The sequence below is a fragment of the Typopeltis vanoorti genome, chromosome 9, assembly GCF_054136105.1.
Source record: "Typopeltis vanoorti isolate ZY-2024b chromosome 9, IOZ_Tvanoo_1.0, whole genome shotgun sequence".
In the NCBI taxonomy this organism is placed as follows: domain Eukaryota; kingdom Metazoa; phylum Arthropoda; class Arachnida; order Uropygi; family Thelyphonidae; genus Typopeltis; species Typopeltis vanoorti.
In genome coordinates, this window is record NC_143557.1 from 62,273,762 (window position 1) to 62,295,850 (window position 22,089).

The 22,089-nt window shown below is 36.6% G+C and overlaps 1 protein-coding gene across 2 annotated transcripts in view; it reads right to left on the reverse strand.

Moving 5' to 3' along the window:
• Window positions 1-22,089, reverse strand: part of LOC150103087 (malonyl-CoA-acyl carrier protein transacylase, mitochondrial-like) — an 86,301-nt gene that overhangs the window by 59,905 nt on the left and 4,307 nt on the right. For both annotated transcript variants that reach the window (XM_090398554.1, XM_090398553.1), the window contains exon 2: window positions 2,960-3,172. In XM_090398554.1, coding sequence (XP_090254680.1) covers window positions 2,960-3,172 — 213 coding nt within the window. The remainder of the gene's footprint in view (window positions 1-2,959; window positions 3,173-22,089) is intronic.

Genomic DNA, 22,089 nt, shown 5'->3' on the forward strand with positions numbered 1-22,089 from the left:
ACCCTTGTTTCTTTGGTGTTACACTTGACCATAGTCTAATTTACCAAAAACATCCGGGGGAAAAAAAAAAAAAAAAGTTAAAAAGATCTGCCAGGAACATCATAAACAAGCTGACATGCACAACTTGGGGTTGTAATGCCTCGACTTAGAATAGCATCCCTGACTCTAGTCTTTCATGTTGCAGAGTACTGTTTGTCACTTTGGAGCCAAAGTCACTACATAACTCTTGTAGACACAAAGCTTAACATAACAATGTTAAGCTGCATGTTTCAGTACTGCTAGAGTTCCAAGGGATTGGAAAGAGGGCAAAATAATTTCCTTGCAAAAGGAGGTTCTAAGACTGTAGTAGCAAATTACAGACTAATCAATATCTTAGGCATTGTGGTAAGAGTACTAAAAAATTGGCCAGAAAGAGAATTCAAGAATGGATGGATAAAAATATGATCCTGTATGAGGGGTAACATAGCTTTGTGAATGGTAGGTCATGTCTTAGTAATTTACTAACTTTTTATAATAGAGTAACAGCTGCTTTGGATAAAGGAAATGGTTACACAATAATTCTGCTTGATTTCGCAAAGGCATATGACAGAATATCACATGGAATTCTGTTACACAAATTACAACAAATAGGGATGGATATGATATTGGTTGTGTGGATAAGAGGGTGGCTGCTGGAGAAATATCTGAAAGTGGTATATGGAAGGGTAGAATAAAGTCGAAAGCAGGTGACTAATGGTGTGCCACAATTTTCAGTGCTGGGATGACTACTGTTTAATTTGCACGTAGGAAGCAGCCTTTAAAGGATATATTCAGTTGTTTGATGATGAGTGAAAGCAGGTAGTAATAGTTAATCAGGGCAATGTGGAGAGCTTGCAGTATGATTTAAATAGGCTGTCAGTATGAGCTAAAGATAATAGGTATCAGATGAATGTGGAGAAATGTAGTCATGCATTTTGGTATATATAGATTACAAGCTGTGCACCTATTAATGGAATTGTACTCCAGGAAACGGATGTAGCTAGTGATTTAGGAGTGGTGGTGGACAGAGAGTTGATGTTTAGAAGGCTTGCTAAGGTTGCTTATAAGATTACTATTGGCTACTGAAGAACACACTTTCAAAATTTTTTTTTCACATTTGACGTCCATAGACACGGTATGATTACTGCTGCACTTCACATGGTTTTGGCAATTATGTCTTCTGCTATTACCTAAGTGGTAGGGTCGCAGATTCCCTTTCCACACAAAGTTTGTAGGACAATTACAAACATCCCTGCCCACAGCAGGATTCGAACCCACAGCCTCCTGGCTGGAGAGTGGACATGCTAACCACTCCACCAACCAGGCCGGCTAAAAGTACATAACCACAGTAAAACTCATACTCTGAAAAACCTAAAATATATGTGTGTGTGTGTGTGTGTGCAAGTTTTATATATAGCCATTATGTCTAGAGCACTGAACCCCACTGCTATCAATAAACATGAACAGATAATTCTGATAATTCATAAACAAAAAAAATTTCTTTCCTGACAAGGAAAATGAGTATACTAGCAATTAGCAGTCGCTGTAAAATTCAGCATACTTTAGAACCTGAAAGCCTACTTTTCTGTTAAATACAGTTCTATTATTTCTGAAATGACAAAAAACGATACATTAAAATGTATAATTTTTTGATTCAGATGCAAGAAATAATTTACATCGCATTAACTTAAAGCTCACAAGAGTGCAACTCTCAAAACTTTGTACCATTCAAAAGTCATGTCAAAAAATTTGACCCCCCCCATGTGGCTCATAATCTGAACAAAATGATCTCACATTACTGCTGAAAAAGCCCAGATAATTCTTCTCTTAAGCAGCAACATCTCTACTGTAATATATAAATGTGTAAGCAAATACTATGTGTTACATTAAAGTATTAGAGCAGCTTTTTTATCTTTTCTTTTTTTTTTTTTAAATAGTTTCTTTTTACCAGAAACATTTTTCTCTCTCATCCTGAAAGACAAGTCAGCCAGAAAATGCACACAACTGGCAGAAAGAGTAGGCTATGTATGGAGTATTAGCCCTAGCATATTTTAATTAGGTTTCTATATAGGCACTTGGATGTAACAAGTTATATATCCTCCTGTGTACACCACATTAAGTGAATTTTTAATTGCAGTAGAGTTATAGTTAACCAAGTGTTTTAACCAGTATTAAAATCCAAAAACAGTTGCAGTATGGGTTTCTTCAACTTTTCATTTTAAAACTCTTTCAGTCAATAATTCTGCATCTGACATATGCTTCTGATACAACATAGATTATACACATATACTTGCAGTGGATAACTAGGGCAGAGGAAGAAATGGTCACCTTGGATGCCACAATTCACATAATAGCAAAACAGTGTGTGTAAAAATAATTAGAGGGGCAGTATGGACAGCAACATTCACTTGACTTAGGTAGCTTCTATGCCTAGTTATACCACATCATCTAGTTGTATGCCTGCACTGCTCTTTCTAATGTTTCCCACATTAACCTACATAAGAAGTTAATTGAAATAGTTCTGTGAATAAAACATATTCACTGAACTTGCAGACGTTATCTAGCAAACAGGAACTAGGGCCTTAACATTCACACTATGAAGCATTTCTCCTATCTAGCTATGCAGAGCTGGTCTCAAATTCTTTCCATTTGGTGGATGCAGTTATTTACCAAAAAAAATGTGCAAGAACACACTAATAAGTAGATATAAGGAAGTCATTATTCCTCTTTATAAGGCCTTGATATACCCACATACGTACAATAATGATAATAATATAATAAGTATTTACTGAATGGTTTGTAGTTTTCTTAATTGAAGTGTTAGTCTATTTATGTGCCATTGTATGCTAACTTTTACTACAAGCAATTCAATTATGCATATGCAAGTGTGCGTGCATGTGTGTATTTCATCTCTATTATTAATGAATCTAAATATACTTACACTAGGAGAATCAACCCTTAGTTTTTCAATAGCAGACAAAGATGTGACTAAAACAGCTGGTTGGCAATGTACAGTCTTATCCAATTTTGATTTTGGTCCATTCAGGCATAAGTCTAAAAGATCATATTTCAAAATATCACTAGCCACATCATACATGTCTTTTACATTTGGATATTCGATCAAGCTTTGTCCCATACCAACAAACTGAGAACCCTTAAAAAAGAAAATATTTTTAGGAATTTTGAACATTTCTAATTATATGTATATAACACAAACATTCATTTGATATATATTTTAAAGAGAAATGTGAAGACAGCATGTAAAACAAATAAATAAATGAGAATTACAGGAAATCCCTAAATATATTTAATTAATGTGGATTTCACTTACTTATAACTAATAGCATCTTCAGGAAGTTATATGGAAAAATGCATAAAGCTCTGAATATTCATAAATCTTTATTTGATGTGTATATATGGTAGTACTACAAACTTTTCTCCAGTGTTTTAATTTATTTATATTTAGAATCCTATGCTCTAGACTTCTATAGAGATTTATTTCATGGAGAGGAAAAAGGAGAGTAATACACAGTAAAGGTGCGCAAAGAATGAATTGAAAAGCAGATTATTAATCAAGCACTGGATTCTATTACTACTTTCAAAGCATATACTTCTCTACTTTCTATTGCAGCTTCCAAGGAGAAAGATAGGCTCTAGATGCAAGTACAGCTGCAAATGACAGAAGTTGAATTTTTGCACTAATCTTGTGATAAATTGTAGATAGATTTTGTTGTACAATTTATTGTCATATCTCATTTCCTATAACAAATAAAATAATTCTGGCAATTATCTTCAAATATCATATTTATATTTTTCTCTAACATATACATATTACTCAAAATTTTAAGAATGGATTAATATCAGGTCAGCCCACCTCCTTCACTAAGATTGCTAGCTGCATTCCTAGATGCTGAATGCATAAGGCGAGCATAAATAGCACATCTGGAGTTCTTTGTGACTACATGACCAACAAAATCTTATGCACAAAACAATAAAATGAGTGCAGCAGCTGGCTTATTAGCAAAAATTTAGCCCATATGTAGCACAGATATGCTATAGACCTTGCAATCTCTCAAATAAGATTGATATTGAAAAACACATCATAGTAGCTTGACTGCTTATTCAGCAATAGTGTAACGATCATTAAGAGTACTAGATGGATACCTCTTTAATATCGATCTCATTTCAGATGTTATAACGGGATACGATACAAAATTAATTTAGCCAGATAAGAAATCAGAATCCAGAATGTTCCAGAAATATTTTGCCTATTATTTGTCTAGTCAGTCATTCAAGTGAGATGCACAAGGTACACAGAATGTTTTTAGAACAACTATAACTTTATAAACTGCAGCAATTCTTTTCCTGAAACATTCTATTATCTGCTGGTGGATACATTTATTAACAATAATGGATAAAGGAATTGTAACAACTGTCTGATCCTTTATTCACTTAATTATTATTTAATTACTCTGGATCAGAGATGTTTGTTTGCTTATATTTGGATACGGGCTTAATAATAGTGATACACCTTTTCACTAATTGTATATGGGAATATATGACTTCTGAATTACTTCAACTTAATATCCCTTCTGGGTCTGGCTCACACTGATAACATTTGATAATGTTCATCTTTGGGTCAGCTTGCTTCTTGGGGAATATAAAGGTTCTGCTCACTGGCAGGCTTTTGCCTGTTAATGAGTGTAGCCACTGCTCAGTTTCCTCTCCTGAAGTCATTCAGGTCAGGAGTAACAAGTTTAGTAGCAATCCTTTAGGATCACTTAGTGAGATTTAGAGTGATCTTGTATATCACTTAAGAGTTTTTGGAGAGGAATCCCAATATTAACAGGCTGAAGCTGGTCTGGGCAGTAACCCTTCCCATAATGTATAACATTATACATACCTGAAAGGATATATGTTTTGCATTATGGGATACTATGGCAACTGATATGGTCATTAGCCTCTATATACAAGTCTATATACTTCATGCATAAAATCTGTTTTCTTACATTTGGATAAAGGATTAAATCAAGAATATAATTTCTTGGCATCTTTAATTTATAGTATAACCAAGTGGAAAAACTTTCAACATTTATCAGCAATAGTTGAGGATGTCAGCTAAGTTCTATGAGAAATACAGAGATAATATGAAATTTTATTGGAACTTGTGCCATTATAACATTTGTTAAACCTACATATTCATGAGAATATAATAATTTTATTACTGAAAATATTTCAACTAGAAACTAACTAATCATCAGTGTATTAGCATAATAACAAGGTGTAGCTACAACCTTTGCCTTCTTGTGAATACTTGTGTTTAATAAATAAAAAAATAAATAACAGATCCAGTTTTGATGCATGTCATTAATGTTAATAATGAGGCCCCGAATATCAGTATGCGTGCGTAGTAATTTATAAGTTTTTAATTTGTGTATTTTTGATAATTTTTTTTTTTGTTGTTCCTTCTGTATTATTGTGGGATTTTTTTATTTTTCATTCTGTAAGTTTCTGATACCATCAGAACCTTACAGAACAAGGACATGCAGTTTGGGTGAAAGATTCAATCCCACATAGAGTGCCTAGTCTCCTATCTAAGTGTGTTCTTGTATATCATTAAACCCCTTCCAGGCACAATTGGGAAGAGTAAGCAGCAGCCTTCTGATGCATTACCATTAAATTCAGTCTTGTGTACTATCCACATGTGAGAAAGTGGCTGGCCTGTAGTGGTAGTGGAGGTACTATGTCCCTAATTAATTATGTCAGTGAGCATATCTATAAAGGGAGTCACATCCTCACTAAGAATAGGAAGAAAGCTGGAGAGACCCTACTATTGTCATGTTTGATCTCTATTTCAAGCATATAAGCAGGTCAGGTGTTTTACTGTTCTGATGCAAGTCCTCTACCACTCAAGGGTCTACGTGACATTTCCTCCAACTGATGAAGGTATGCTTGGAGGTAATACTAGCTTATAATTAATGAATACTTATATGGCAGCAATCCTCAGCTAAAATGCAAGATTCCCATTAAGGAAACAGGCCACCACTGTTGTAAGGTAGAATTGGTGTGACTGGGAGAACACTATATATTGCAACATTACTAGCTCGTTAGCATTATTATTAGAAATTAGTATCTAAGAAGGATCAAGATACTAGGTTCCAATTAGAGATCTTATTTTGCAGACTAACTGATAAGTCACTTCAGACCATTTCAATAAGCATGGTGGGTGATGATAGTGTTATTTTTTTTAGCAGGCAGTGATACTTGCTGAAACTCAGGGGATAGTTGATATTTCTTCAAATTAGGGATCAAACTAGGGAAAGCATGCTTAGTACGCAGCAATACCTGCCTAATACACCTGGTCTTGTTTGCAGAAACAATACATGCTGTGGGAAGATGGGATTGACTTTTGAGAGAGGCTATATACTGCATATCCAAGCTCAACAATTCCAAATTTAATCTATGTTTCATAGAATAAATTATGAACTTTTTGCACAAAAGAATATTTATAGCATAAGTGGGATTCACAGACAAAACAAAACATCTGGAAATCTCTCATATATAATCAACTGAAACTTGATTATATATATATATATATATATATATATATATATATATATATATATATATATATATATATATATATATATATATATATATATATATATATGCATGTACGTATTTTATGGCAATACATTCAAGACTAAAAATCTATAGCACATTGGATGTTGCAGTTGGGCTGAGGATTAGGTAATTTTGCAACTTTACTCTAGAGACCAAATATGATACTTTTACAAGATACATCAACATCAACTTCAATCAGTAAACAGATAGTTTCACACTCGATGCTTTTTTCATCATCTAGTGTGTGCGCATGAAGTTTCCAAACATCTGTGGATTGAATTCAACCATGGCTGGATTTGAAGCATTCTGCTGGAAAGTAGAGAACAATAAACTGAGCAATGCAGATTAGAACTACTCTACTTATAGTTCCCCTATATTGAACAAAAGGGTGATAAGATTATTTTCATCACCTTTCGTGTCACAACTATGACTGATTTTATTATCATCATCAGACCACCATGGAGTCACGAGACTCATGGGAGGTCCCGCTCTTGCACATGCAGCTCATCATCCCGTGACTGAAATGCATTCATTGTCTCCACAATTACACTTTCAGCAACGCATTCCAATCACACAACACTCTCCACACAAAAAACCTACCTCCTCATGCTTTATAGATTCTATGGATGGATCAATTCTCCCCATTCCATGAAAAATCTCATCCTCATTAATCAGGTAATTGCTCCTTACCAACTATGTCTCAATCATGCCACAACCTCCTCCTATCCATTTTTTTTTTTTTTTAGTTATTTATTCACGTTTCATGTCAGTGGATGCTGTATAGTTAATCTTGTACCATACTCATAGGATTTTGGGATGGATGCTTTCTACTAGAAGATGCCCTTTCCACTCAGAATTAGTACAACAATCACAAACATCTATGCCCATGGCAGGATTCAATCCTGCAGCCTCTTGGCTGGAGAGCGGATATGTTAACCACCGAGCTGACTAGGCTGGTTTCCTAACCATTGGGCTGTGCAATTTGCATTCTCTTCCAATCTGTCTTCATATTTCACATTCAAAAGACCAGAAACCACCTTAGTCGATCATTTCTGAATCCTTTACTCTCCTTTTGAAAACCAGGCGATGAAATCTGTGTACAGTATATATGGTCTGATCAAAGATTTATACAATAGAACCATAACATCCTCACTTCTAAATATCAGTGTTCTTGGATTATTGCTATAATCTGCTATGCTACACTGAAAAGTTTAGCAAAATGTCCAAAAATTTCAGGTCTCTATCCACTCCTCCAGATCTTTCACATCCTCCATCCCCTCTAAGATATCGCCACAAATCTTACACTCTACATCTTAACTTTGCATCCCAAATTTTAAAACCTTATACCTTGCCAGATTGAACTGGCATCCCCCACTCACTCACCCATACACCCAGTCTAATCAAGCCCTCTTGCAAGGCTACAACATCCATTCTATTTCCCATAGCTTACCCCAACTTATCACAAACAACTGTTTATCACCATTCACACCCTTCCCAATGTTATTTATATTGAAATTAAACAACAATAGTCCCAGAAGAGACCCCCCTGGGGAAAACCACTAGTGACTTTACTTTTCTGGGATATCACTTCCTCATACACAACTTGTAATACCGGACAGCCAATCTCTAATCCAACATACTAATCTACCATTCAAATTAATCTCTTCCAATTTATTTACTACCTTATCATGTGGCAGTCTATCAAATACTTTTGCAAAATCTAAACATAAAAATTTACTCGATTCCTCATATAATTCCTGCTCACCATCAGTGGCTCCTTTCCCACTTGCTCTTAAGTTCTGCATTATGTTACACTGACAAGGACAAAATACCTTAATGAGTTGCTTATTTAACATCTCCACCATATCAGACAGATGAAAGGACTTATACAAGAAAGATGGTTTGCATCTGAATGGATTTGGTGTTCAGAGCCTGGAAAAAAGTGTTTTTGAATGAAGTGAAAGTGATATATGCCAAATCAGGAAAACTAGAGATTTTAGGGAAGGAGCTGTTGAGTGGATGGATGAATGAATACCATTATTAAGCAGGAGCTACAAAAAAAAGAAAAATTTGTGAAGGAAATTCAAGGAGAAAGGTGATTAGCAGGCAAATGAGTAGTACAAAGTACAGAACCAGTGTTGTAAGAAAGGCAAAAGTAGAGTATGAAAGGAAATTAGCAGCATAGGCCAAAGATAATCCCAAAGTGTTTTTTTGGTATGTTATAAATAAAAAGAAGAATGTAAGTGGCAGAATGATATTAATGAATGCTGATGGTAAGGAGGTAACTGAATCAGCCAAAACAGCATAATTACCAAGTTAAGAGCTCTGCAAGAGTATATCATCCAGGTGGAGATATTGCAGTAACAAGAGAGGCAAAGGCTTATATGACAACTGAGGTAAATGAACCGGAGGTGCATGGCATATTACAAAACTTTGATATGAATACAGCTATGGGATTAGATAGTGTACCAGTTCGAGTTTTACAAGAAGGTACTAGGGAATTTGACCACATTTTTAAGTCTCAGCTATGGGTTAGTCCCAAGAGGGTGGAAAGACAGAAAAATAGGTCCATTGCACAAAGGAGGCTCCCAGAATGATGTAGCAAATTACCAGCTGATCAGCATATCAGGTCATAGTGAAGGTGCTGGAGAAGTTGGTCAATAGCAAAATACAGGAATGGATAGAGAGAAATGGGATACTATATGGGGAAAACATGGTTTCGTGAAGAGTAGGTCATGCCTCAGTAACTTGCTCATGTTTTATAATCACAGTTGAGTTCGATAAAGGTAATGGGTTTACAGTGATACTGTTGGACTTTGCAAAGGCTTTTGGCAGAATACCACATGGAACTCTAATCAATAAACTGCAGCACATGAGGGGTTGGATATAAAGTATAAGTGGATAAGATGGTGATTAATGAAGAGATAGAGTAGTTAATTGGTGCAAGAACAGCATAGGTAAAAATTCATTCCTCTCTCATGTAAAGTGCTGTTATTCCACCAGAATAGGACAAACATTAAGAAGTGTGTTGCATTTTTCACACACAGGTGGGTCCTCAGTAAATAAGAATGCGTAAAATGACTATGACCTATGCAGAGCCTAGCAAGAACAATTTCCTCTCTTCTCTTTCTACATTAACTACAAATGCTTAATTTCAGGCTTAATGTCACATAATTTGTTTGTCAACGATGACTGCCACTGAGTAATTAGTTTGATCAAAGTGTCAGTAGTCTGTATATGGTACTGCTAAGCAGTACATCAAAAAAAAGTATGAGCTGATCTAGCAGCTGCATCTGCAGTCTCATTTCCCTTAATTCCAATGTGGCTGGGAATCCAGCACAACCTAACATCAAAATTAAAGGTTTTCATTTTGTACAACAGGTGTAACATAAAAAAGAGCTCAATTAGTATGTATAATTACACACTTTTAGCAGTTGTTATCTTTTATATGCACAAGTGCAAGCTGAATGGTATGCAACACTGCTGTATAATTACTGCAATCACGTGGTATCTGGTTGGAAATAGTAAATGTCACAAAATACAACAGCACACCCAACACAGGTGTCAATTCTTGATGGGCAAGAAATCAGAGTGGGCTGCTCTGTGTGCATTAAACAATTGCAGGTAGACAGATGGAGTATGAAACTTCTGTAGTTGACAAAGTGAGAGTTTGTAGGATGGAATGCAAACCTGCCATGGAGGGACACTGTTATGTTAGATGTAGGCAATGTTGTCAACATTCATGCTAACAAACATACCAAAAGAACGAATAACAGTCTGACGTGATATTAAGCCTCCCACTACAGAGAAAACAGACCAGTTCATGTAGAATAATCTGGAAGAGACTTTATCTTCTTCTTCTTAACATGGATTTTAGGCCAGTTGGCCTGTTCTGGTCTCATGCTGTCTCTTTCTTGATCTTCTGATTCATCTTTTTCCACTTATTTTATATCTGTATAATATTTTCAGTAGTCTGCTGCTGTCCATTCGATTTAAATGTTCTATCCATTTTTGTTTATACCGTCTTATGTAGTAATTAATTGGTTTTATATTCGGGGATTGTAAAATTTCTTCATTTGTTTAATGGTCCCACTTGGCATATCCAGCTGTTTTTCTGAGAAATTCCATTTCTGCTGTTTGAATACATTTTTCATCTTTCCCTTTTATGGTCCATGTTTCACTTCCTTATAGTAGAGTTGGTTGGAAATATAAGACATTATATACTGTAGTCCCACCCCTCCTCCTTATCTGCTGTTAACTCTGGTCAGAAAATATTAAATGGAAAATTTCAGAAATAAAGAATTTATAATTGCATTGGCAAAGTGGATATTAGCCAAGTTGCCTTAGCTTGCACTACTTGGGCAACTTGAGGATGCCAAGGATTCTCTCAAGCTCTCAGGTCAACTTATGAAACTTTCATAGCTTCTACAAACATTTGGCTTTGAAATAATGTTGGATCTAATATCCACTTTGCCTATGTAATTTTACATCACCAAAATGAAGCCGTCTGGCTCTTTCTTTTAGTAATAGACAATTTATAAGTTTTAAATCACACGCCATTCTGAGTAGTTCTCAGGTATCAGATCGACTGTCACTATATCGCAATGCTTGTGTTCAAGTAACTCTTATTTTACTTAATAATGGCCTCAAAGCGCAAGAGTAGTGACATGTTGGCATTCGGATATGCCAAAGAGAAGCTGTAAAGTGCTTCCTTTTAAGGGAAGAAGGTGCACTTGCATAAAATAATTTTTCATGCTATAATTTTCTATTTTATTATTAGTCATTATTGTTAACTTCTTATTGTGCCTAATTTATAAATTAAACTTTATCATAGGTATGTATGATTCTAGTAGCAAGGCTTATACATTGGTCATACATAACTGGTAATTAGTTTATGGAATTAACAACGCATACAAAGTATATTAATTAAAGCTAACTTTAATGAATAATGTCTATATTTCGGCAACGTAGCGTTGCCATCTTCAAGAACATAAAGATATGCGTGCACATACCATATCTTTATGTTCCTGAAGATGGCAACGTGACGTTGCCGAAATATAGAAGTTATTCGTTAAAGTTACCTTTAATTAATATACTTTATATGCGTTGTTAATTCTGTAAACTAATTACCAGTTAGGTATGTATGTATGCATAGGGAAAAACATAGTCTATATAGAGTTCGGCACTATAGCAGGGTGTTTTGGAACGTATCCCCCAGCAGATAAGGGGGGGGGGGCTACTGTAGTCTGATTCTAGTGTGTTTTTGTACTAGTGATGGCTTAAATAATATATTATTTATTATTATTTATTATATATTATTTATTAAAATATTAAACTTTGACAAAGTTTAATATTTTAGTGTCTGTCTTTTTCTTCTTCATATGATAAATCACATCCTAAGTATTCAAAAGTATTTACTTGTTCTAACATTTTATTATCTATCACTATATTACTTCTTATTAGGTTTTCTCCTTTGAATGCCATTATTTTCATTTTTTTCCCTTAGATATTGTCGTATTATATTGATTGGAGATATCATTTAATGAGCTTTGTAAATCATCTTCTGATGTAGCTAATACTGTTTGATCATCTGCAAATAATAGTGCATCTATCTTCATTTTTGGGGTTATACTGTTTCCAGATTGTTATAATTTTTTATATATACAGGGTGTTCGGGATAAATTTGACAGTTTCGTAAGGAAAAAGAAAATCTTCTTTGTATCTATTAAATTTAATGAATTGACAAAAAAACATTACAGGCAGAGTTAATTACAATACTATCAACAAGATTTACTCAAAATAACCACCATTAGCATCGATCACAGCTTCAATTCTGCTTCGGAACCTCGAACAAGCTGATGCTACAGTCTCCCTGGGAAGGGCCGCAAAAACTGTTTTAATTTTATCCATTAACTGGGCTTTTGTATTACTGGAAGTGCGATTGGTGTCTTTTTCAACTGCGCCCCATACAAAATAATCCATGGGGTTAAGGTCTGGGGAGTTTGGAGGCCAAACATTTGGACTGGTGAAGTCGTAGAAATTTTCAGACAACCATTTTTGACTTTTCCCAGAGGTGTGGCAAGGGGCCGAATCCTGCTGCCATACATACGGCCTACCATTGGCTACCCTTGTTATCCAGGGCTTGACTACAGTTAGCAACTCCACGAACAAAGCCCGAATTCCAATGCCAGGGTTCTTCAACACCTGTTCCTGCAGATTTGCGAGGAATTCTGCTGTACGAACGCAATCAGATCGTCTGCTAGGGATCTTTCTTCTTGCTACATCCTCGTAGTCACCATTGCAAGTCTCTAGTTCATGCCTGATTGTTTTTACTGTATTCAGGGAGCATTGGGCAGCAGTCGTAATATCCTTATTTTGATGGCGGGCACGAATCATCATGATACAAGTTATTCTCTTCCATGATTCAGGTGGGTTCCAGCTATCCATCCTTTCTGACATCTTGTATATGAATGAAGAAGGGTCCAAACTTTTAAATGAAGAGAAGTGTGTGTTAATACATGTAACTTACGGAAAAATATAATTAATTATAAATATGTCAAATTTATCCCGAACACCCTGTATATATATACATATATATATATATATATTGAAAAGCAGAGGTGAGAGGGTACATCTTTGTTGTACTCCTTTTGATATATCTTTCCATTCTGAGATGTGCTCTAATTTAACTGCTATTTTGTCTCCAGTATATATTTCTTGAATGGATTATAAAAGTTGGTTTGGTATATTTAAATTGGTCAAGATTTTAAACAATTTTTGTCCACTAATTTTGTGGCTTTTTCATAATCAATAAAGGCCATGTGTGTCTTTTTGAAATTGTCTTCTCTTTACCTATAGGGCATAATTAAGAGAACTGTTTCCATCTAAGTGATAAAGCCAGTTAATTTGTTTCAACATAAAGACTTTGAATGTGAGATGTGTGAAAGGCACCAGTAGCTATCGGTATACTATGTTGATGGATGAATCCAACCATTGCAAATTATTTTGCTTTGCAGAACCACAGACTTGAGACCCCCATAATCCAGCTTTGAACATATAAGCACATGATAAAAACAAACCAGTGAAGATCAACATGCATCCCATTCAGTAGAGCAGCATTTCCCAAACTATGTTCCGTGAAAAATTATCAAAATTAATTGCGACAAGTTCAAACATGTTTGAAAATTGGGCACTCCTCACTTTTTTAAGGCCAGCATGTACTGGCCTTAACTAAGCCGACTGTGGTTGTCGACACTTCTGAGCACAAGTGAAGTACGGAGGTATCTATTCTAGGAAATGTGTGGTTACAAGCAAGGTCAATGCAATGTACTGCAGCCCCCAATACACATGTAGTGTGCGCTGTCGCATTTTTGTGATGCGATACAGCCTGCTGTGGCAATAGTGTGCACTTAGCTTTATATTGAATATGAGACTGAGACCGATGATACTCGACTCTAACCCAGGTGTTCTGTTAAAATTTCAGGATTTGAAGTGCTCCGTCATAGGAAAAGTTTGAGAAACCCTGCAGTAGAGGATAAAGTGTGAAGGAACATACATAAGCTTGCTGTTGAAAGTTTATTTTTCACTTGGTTAGACTATAATAAATTTAGTTTAATCCTTTATCCAAGTGTGAGCAAACAAAGTTATTGCCTGAAAATATCTTCAGGACTGGGGTAAGGTGAGATATGAGTGATATTAGCTTGGTCCACTTTTGCTACGAGTTGCCCGGTGTTGTACTACCTTACCCCAGTCCTGAAGATATTTTCAGGTGCAAACTTTGTTTGCTCACACTTGGATAAAGGATTAAACTAAATTTATTATAAGCTTGCTGTTAAAGATGAGTCCCAAGAACTTGGCTTTGGTTGCTAAAGGAATAACAGTTCAATCAATTCTGAATTCAGGATTTGGATGAAGCATGGGTTTTTGGACACATTTTTTTTCTGCTGAAAACCTGAACCCATTACTAAGAGCCCATAGAGAAACATGATCAGAAGATGTCTTTAAATTCATTTCATGTTACAAGAGTGAACGTAAATTGTGAAGTCATCAAAATGTAGACCATTCTCTGCAGCAAGAGAAGGCTGTTCATCAGTGATTGAGTTAACTTTGATAACAAAAAAAGTCACACTTAAGCCAGAGTATTGGGGAACACCGTATTCCATGATGGTATGGCTGAGAAAGAATATCTTCTGCTCTGAGTTGGAAAGTTCGCCTCGGCAGACATATGTATACTCCAGGCTATGCCATAAGCTTTTTCCCATGTCTAAGAAAACTGAAACCAGATGTTCGTGCTTCAGGAATGCCTCTCTTATAGAAGTTTCTAACTGGACCACATGGTCTAAAGTTGAACAATGTCGACAAAAGCCACATTGCATATTGGAAAGAAGATTGTTGTTTTCTAAATACCAGAGAAGTTTGGCATTAACCACTTTCTCTAAGATCTTACAAAGACATTTGGTCAGAGCAACAGCTCAATAATTATTTGCTTGTGTTAGATCCTCTTGGTTTTGGGGATAGCAATGAATTATGCCAAGAATCCAGAAACTCTTACTCTGCAAGCATTCTGTTGTATATTAAGAGGAGATCCAAAGATGATGGTAGATGTTTTATCATTTCATAATGGATGTCATCATGTTCTACTGCACTAGGGTGAGACAGTAAAAGAGCTCTTTTTAGTTCCTCCTTAACAAATAGCTGATTATATGGCTCAAGTCATTGGTAGAAAAATTTAGCCTTTGTTACTCTTGCTGCTCATTCAATATTAAAAATACAGGAGGATATGAAGCTGTTGCTCAGTTTCTTGAAAAATTTTCTCCTAAAGTGTCAGCAATTACACATCCATTAAGGTCGTACACAAATGGTATGTTCTACATCTACCTTTCATTTTCCTGATTTTATGCCATACAATTTTTGCACTAGTTGTGTGGTTAATTGAGTTAAATTGGATCCAAGATTGTTTTCGACCGTGATGTTTCACCTAATGTGCTCTGACTGAAGCACGATTAAAAGCTATTTAGTTTTATATGGTGAAGTATCTACAAAATATATCCCACATTCTGTGTTGATCTTTTCTGGCTGCCTGGCATTCTAGGTTTCAGCAAGGCTTTGGATAGAGTGGAAATTGAGATGATGTTCTTGGACTGGAGGCTGTTGCTGCTTCACTGACAAATGTTTGACTTTATCAGTATTAAATTTTGCAAGATGGAAAAAAGTTTCTGTTAACCTGGTGCATTTTCTCTATGGGAATTCATGTAGGAGAACATCGTTCCTGTGTAAACAGGAAATGATTGTTTCCATATATGTTCTCTTTGACATCCTATGTGAGTGGTGAAAGAACAGAAGGAGAACATATATGGAGTATGACTGCCCACTAAGATGGCTACTCTTCCATTAGCAGGAGGACCATATCCAGTTCTGTAAATGCTTACAGCAGTGAAATTCCTTAAGGTAGGGTCCCCACTAGACCTTAGATATGTTTTCTGTAGATAGACAGAAAAGTAAGGTTTGTGTTTCTGCAGCAAACTCTTGATAACATCAATATTCTGGCAAAACCCACAATAGTTCCATTGTAAGTTTTCCTATTGTTTTGTTTTATAGACTTGTCTGGTTTTCAGGTGGTTGAGAGCTTACTTTTGTCAGGTTTATATTTATCAATTTTTTGGGGAAGTATTGATGGCCAGTGTCTATCTGTTCCTCTGGCAAAATATTCAAGACATCTGATGTGTTAGGGTCAGTTGTCCAGTTTAGTTTACTTTCAGTGGATACCAAAGTATTCATTTTTTCCAAAGGGATGTCTGGTGGTTTATTTAAGTGACACCTCTGCCATAATTTTTTGACAAGTGGGCTCTCACAAATGTAACCATTCTTGGTTCCATTGTGTCTGGAGTAAGACCGTAGGTCATGCGATCATAAAGTTCAGGTATGGTGAAATTATCAGGTGGTGGAATAGACAAACATATGTTTACATTTTTTTGCTGCCACCTTCTCAGCATAAGAGGGTCTCAGAACAGGTGTAATGGTCGTTAAGTTCCTTTTTGCATTCTGATATATATTTTGTTTTGTTTTAATTTTTTGTATTTCTTTTTCATCTTTCCACTTCTGACATGCACAAGAGTAGGCTACATTATTATTACCCAAGTCCTCATGGAGTCAAAGACTCCCAGATTATCTCCTGATGATTGACACATTTAGATTTTATGGTAGAGCAAGATTTGTTATCATGCTTATTACTACCATTGAGACATTTGACATGGGACAGGGTAGTTTGGGCATGTATTTAAAGTATCTGAGTGGATAAGGGATGTACACTAACACAACAGTTGAGATACTCTACTTTTACAATATTGCAGGCTTACATGTATCAAAAGTAAGGATGATATTCCTGTTTGGAACCAGGTGACCATCTCTACATATCAGGATGCATCTCACACCTATCACTCCCTGATCTTTAAGCTCTGAACATATTTCCTTATCAGGAACATCAAGGAGATTCCATTCTGATATCACTCCTCAACCCAGTTGGAATGTTGCTGGCATGATGTTTCCACAAGTATATAACCAGAATGTAAATTCTTAACAGTTTTGAGAGATCCTGCCAGTCTTAAATTCTTTCAAATAAAGAAAGGCAACATTTTCCCTACTGGCTTTTCATCTGTTGAAAGGATGTTCAAAAACACCAGTACAATTATACTAGTATCTTTTTTCTTTCTTCTGTTACCAAATGCTATATCTACAGTATCAGAGGTGGAAGTTTGTTAGGACAACTGAAACATTTGAGGATGAAGCATTCATGCTTAAGGGTTTCCTTGGTTCAACACCAGAGCTATCCACTCACCATACATGGATGCCCACTAATTGGCAAGCATCAACTATGCTCAGGAGTGGAATGTCATGGCTACCCTGTGGGCTACCAGCACCACAGGGTAGCCCACAGCTTGGGCTACCCTGTAGTGCTGGTAGCCCACAGCTTGGACCATGGGATGAGAGACTTACTGTAACACCGTTGACCTTTGCAGGCAAGCCCACTAGCCAATTGATCTCGGCTGGGCCATTCAGAACTTCCGAATTGCCGAAACAAAGGCCAAAGTAGTGGCAGGGTCCCCGTTTCTGGATGTCCATGGAAAACCTGGTGGTAGAGCATTGGATCCCAGTGATGGTAGGATGGAAGAAAGGATAGTAAAAAGACTCAGGAGAAGTAGAGTAGAGGGAAAAAAAAAAAAAAAGGGAGAGAGAGAGAAATAATGAAAAGGGCGAGTACCATCACTGGGAGATCTCCTCTACCATGATCAGTTATCTCACAGGGTTTCCAGTAAAAGGAAGTGTGACAAGTGGACCTCAAGGAACTGTTCTTGGACTGCTACTATTTAATTTGTACATTAACAATATTACTATTATTATATGGGCATCTCCAGTGAGTCCAAAGACTCATCAAGGGAGACCCAACTTATCCACACAATATACCATACCTCTCCTTGAACCCATAAACTTACAAAGCATTCACAACTGACTCTGGTACACCATTCCACTCATTCACAACTCTCCAAGCAAAAAATCTATTCCTCACACCCTCTGCTGATCACACCTTTATTCAACTTCAAAAAAGATGACCCTTTGTTCTGGTCCCTCTAGCCAAATATTGAAACATTTCCCCTGCATCTATTCTATAAAACATTATACGCAACTTAAATGTTTTTATCATATCCCCTCTTTATCTCCTATCAATCAACTTTTGCAATCCACACACACCTTCAATCTATCCTCACAGGGCACATTCCACAGGCCACTCATCTCTGAATCCTCTCCACCGTTTCCACATCCCCAAGAAACCCAGGAGACCAGACTTGAGCATAGTAATCCAGATGTGGGCATATCAAGGCCTTATAAAGAGGAATTACAACTTCCTTATCTCTACTTGTTAATGTGTTCTTCACCGGCCAAGTAATCTTATGTGCTACCTTAGCAACATGCCTTCTAAACTTTGACTCTCTGTCTACCCCCCCCCAAATCTCTAGCTTCATCTATTTATCTCAAAATACATAACTTTACATTTCTCGACATTAAACTGACACCTATTAACTTTTGCTCATACTGACAGCCTATTTAAATCGTCCTGTAAGCTCTCCAGATCACCTTGATTACTCTACCTAATTTCGCATCATCAGCAAACAACTGAATATTTCCTATATCATTCATGTACAAATTAAGCAGCAATTCTTCTTCTGCAGCTCGTGCTTACTGATATTACTCATCCATCTAACTCCTACCCAATTAACCCTCCTTACATGAGGTATACAATTTAATACTGCTTCCTCCAGATGACCCTTAACTATATCCAATGCACTACTAACATATTTACCCTGCAGTGTTTTATATCATGGTGCAGATTTAAGCTATGTCATAATCTCCTGCCTTGTAGTTTCACTAATATCACTTCTTGATAGAATATTCTTCATGTTTTACAGTTTTCCAAGTCAAGGAAATGGTCACTTTCATCAACTGCAGGCAACTCCAGGGAGTCCTTAGACTCATCGAGGGAGGCCCCAAATCATGTTCATCACACCTATTCGACATTCATACAGTATCTATCATACCTCGTCTTAAACTCATTCACTGTCACAGCATCCACCACAGACTCTGGCAGTCCATTCCACTCATTCACCACTCTAAAAGTAAAGAACCCAGCTCTAACACCTTTACTAACCACACTTTTGCCCAGCTACCATGGATGTCCCCTAGTCCTCCCACAACCAGCCCTGTTCTCAAAAATATCTTCTGGATTAATCTTATAGAAACCCTTCAGTAATTTGAATGTCTCAATCATATCTCCCCTCCTCTGCCTATCAACCAATTTTTGCAACCCATAAATCCTCAACCTGTTCTCATAAGGTTCATTCCACAGACCTGCTATCATCTTGGTCACTTGCCTCTGGATCCTCTCAACCTCCTTCTCCCCATCAAGAAGAAACCTAGATGACCAAATCTGGGCACAGTAGTCGAGATGGGGTCTTATCAAGGCTCGATACAGAGGAACAATAATATGCTTGTCAACGTATTCTTCAACAACCAAGTGATTTGATGAGCTGATTTGGCCACTTTTGCAATGTGCCCCCTAAACTTCAACTCCTTATCCACCAACACTCCTAAATCTCGTGCCTCATCAATTTCCTGGAGTACAGTTCCACCAATGTAGTAAACTGCTGCTAATCTTTTCACCCCAAAATGTATAACCTTACATTTTGCCACATTAAATTTTATGGATAGTTCTTCTGATCCTATGATCAGGTCCAATACTCTCCCACCCATAGTCCCCTCAATCACATGCTGCTTTAAGTAATCATCTCTCAGCAGGTGTATAAATTTAATTTTCTTTCTGCCATTTGATCTTTCTTCCTTCCAGTCTCTCTCTCTCTCTCCATAGTGGAAGTCATCTATAATAATCACTTGATCTGTACTCATTGTACAAATTTGGTAATGCATGTCTTCAGATCATCTGTGGAATTCCCTGGCCTATAGCAACAACCAACTGTGTATTTCGTCTTACTCTCACACCAGATTGCTTCAAATGAACAGCCACCCTTCTGCCTATCTCCTATTCCTTTTGGTTGCAATTCATCTGCTTTCATCAGCAGTACTCTTCCCCATCCTATCTTCCCTGAGAATACTAAACTCTTTACATTCAATCTCTGTATCTACATCATCTGCTGTTAGCCAACATTCTTGACATTAAACTGACACCCTTTAAATTTTGCTCATACTGAAAGCCTATTTAAATCGTCCTGCAAGCTCTCCATATCACCTTGATTACTCTACCTAATTCCGCATCATCAGCAAACAACTGAATATTTCCTATATCATTTATGTACAAATTAAACAGCAATGGTTCAATCAATGCCCAAAACTCATCCCTCTTGTTCCTGATACTTCTGGCATTAGTATACAGAAACAACAACATCCCTTTATTCCCCCACCCACTTTTGCTTTATGAATTGACTAACCTATTCAATATTTTTGCTTGAGAGATTAAATTTCTCACTTGGTCATTCTCATACTCACTCACTTCATAGTTGCCTTCACACATACTCACTTGCTTCCACCCTAATTGCTTAAGTTACCCTGAATTTGCATGTCAGCATGCTTGGTGAACAAAGTTCTCTCCAGACATCTAATACCAAAACCATTCAGATGCAGTCCATCTGCATTGCACAAATCCTTGTTTCCATCAAACAGAGACCACAGATCCATATATAGGAAAGTTGTTTGCTGATGATGCAAAATTAGGTAGAGGAATAGATAATAAAATTTTTCAGGATGATTAGGATAGACTGGCAGTTTGGGTAAAGGATAATAGATATCAGTTTAATGTGAATAGATGGAACCATACTCCAGGATATTGACAAAGCCAGGGATTTGGAGGTGCTAGTGGATAGGGAGTTGAAGTTTAGAGGGCATATTGCAAAAAGTGGCTAAAGCAACTCATTAGGTTACTTGGTTACTGAAGAATACCCGACAAACAGAAACAAGCAGGTTTCTCTATATCTCTTTATAGAGCCTTGATAAGACCCCATTTTGACTACAGTACACAGATTTGGTCACCTGGGTTTCTTGAGGATGAGGAGGTAGAGAGGATCCAGAGCCAAGTGACCAAGATGATAGCAAGTATATGGAATGAACCTTATGAGGACAGGTTTACAATTTATAGGTTGCAGAAACTGGTTAACAGGTGGATAAGGAATGATATGATTGAGAAATAGAAATTATTGAAGGTTTTTTTACAAGATTAATACAGAAAAAAAAATTCAGAACAGATCTGGTGTGGGAGAACTAGGGGCCATCCTTGGTAACTGAGCAAGAGTGTAGTTAATAGGAATCAGGACTAGATTTTTTTTTGCATGGAGTTGTAAATGACTGGAATAGGTTGCCAGAACCTGATGTGGATGCCATGAATGTGAATGAGTTCAAAGCAAAGTATGACAGATACTGCATGAATGTTGGATAGTGCTTAGCATGATGTTAAGGGCCTCTCTTAAGTCTAACGACTAGATGGAGTAGCCCAAAATAATATCATCTTCAATCGTTGTCATTGGCAATATTATCCCTCCATAATCATTATTTCTACTGGCCAAAGGAAACAGCAAATTGGCCTCATTTGCTGAGTGCTGCTCATACTGCACTTTTACTGCCTTTATCAAGCAAGCTACCTTTCTTGCTTGCTCTTTGTATTCATCATTCAACCAATTATTGTAATTCATCTTGTGCTGTCTCCAAAATACTTTTTTCTTCCAGATTGTATGCTTCACCTCTTCAGTCATCCATTTTATGCTTCTTCTCTTCCGTCTAAGATGGGTTGAGTCTTCTCTTGAGCAGGATCTTCCAGTCTTCTCTATTCCTTGTTGTTCAAAAACGTTCTTTATATGTTCTGCATCCTGAGATGTTCTTTATTAATTTCAA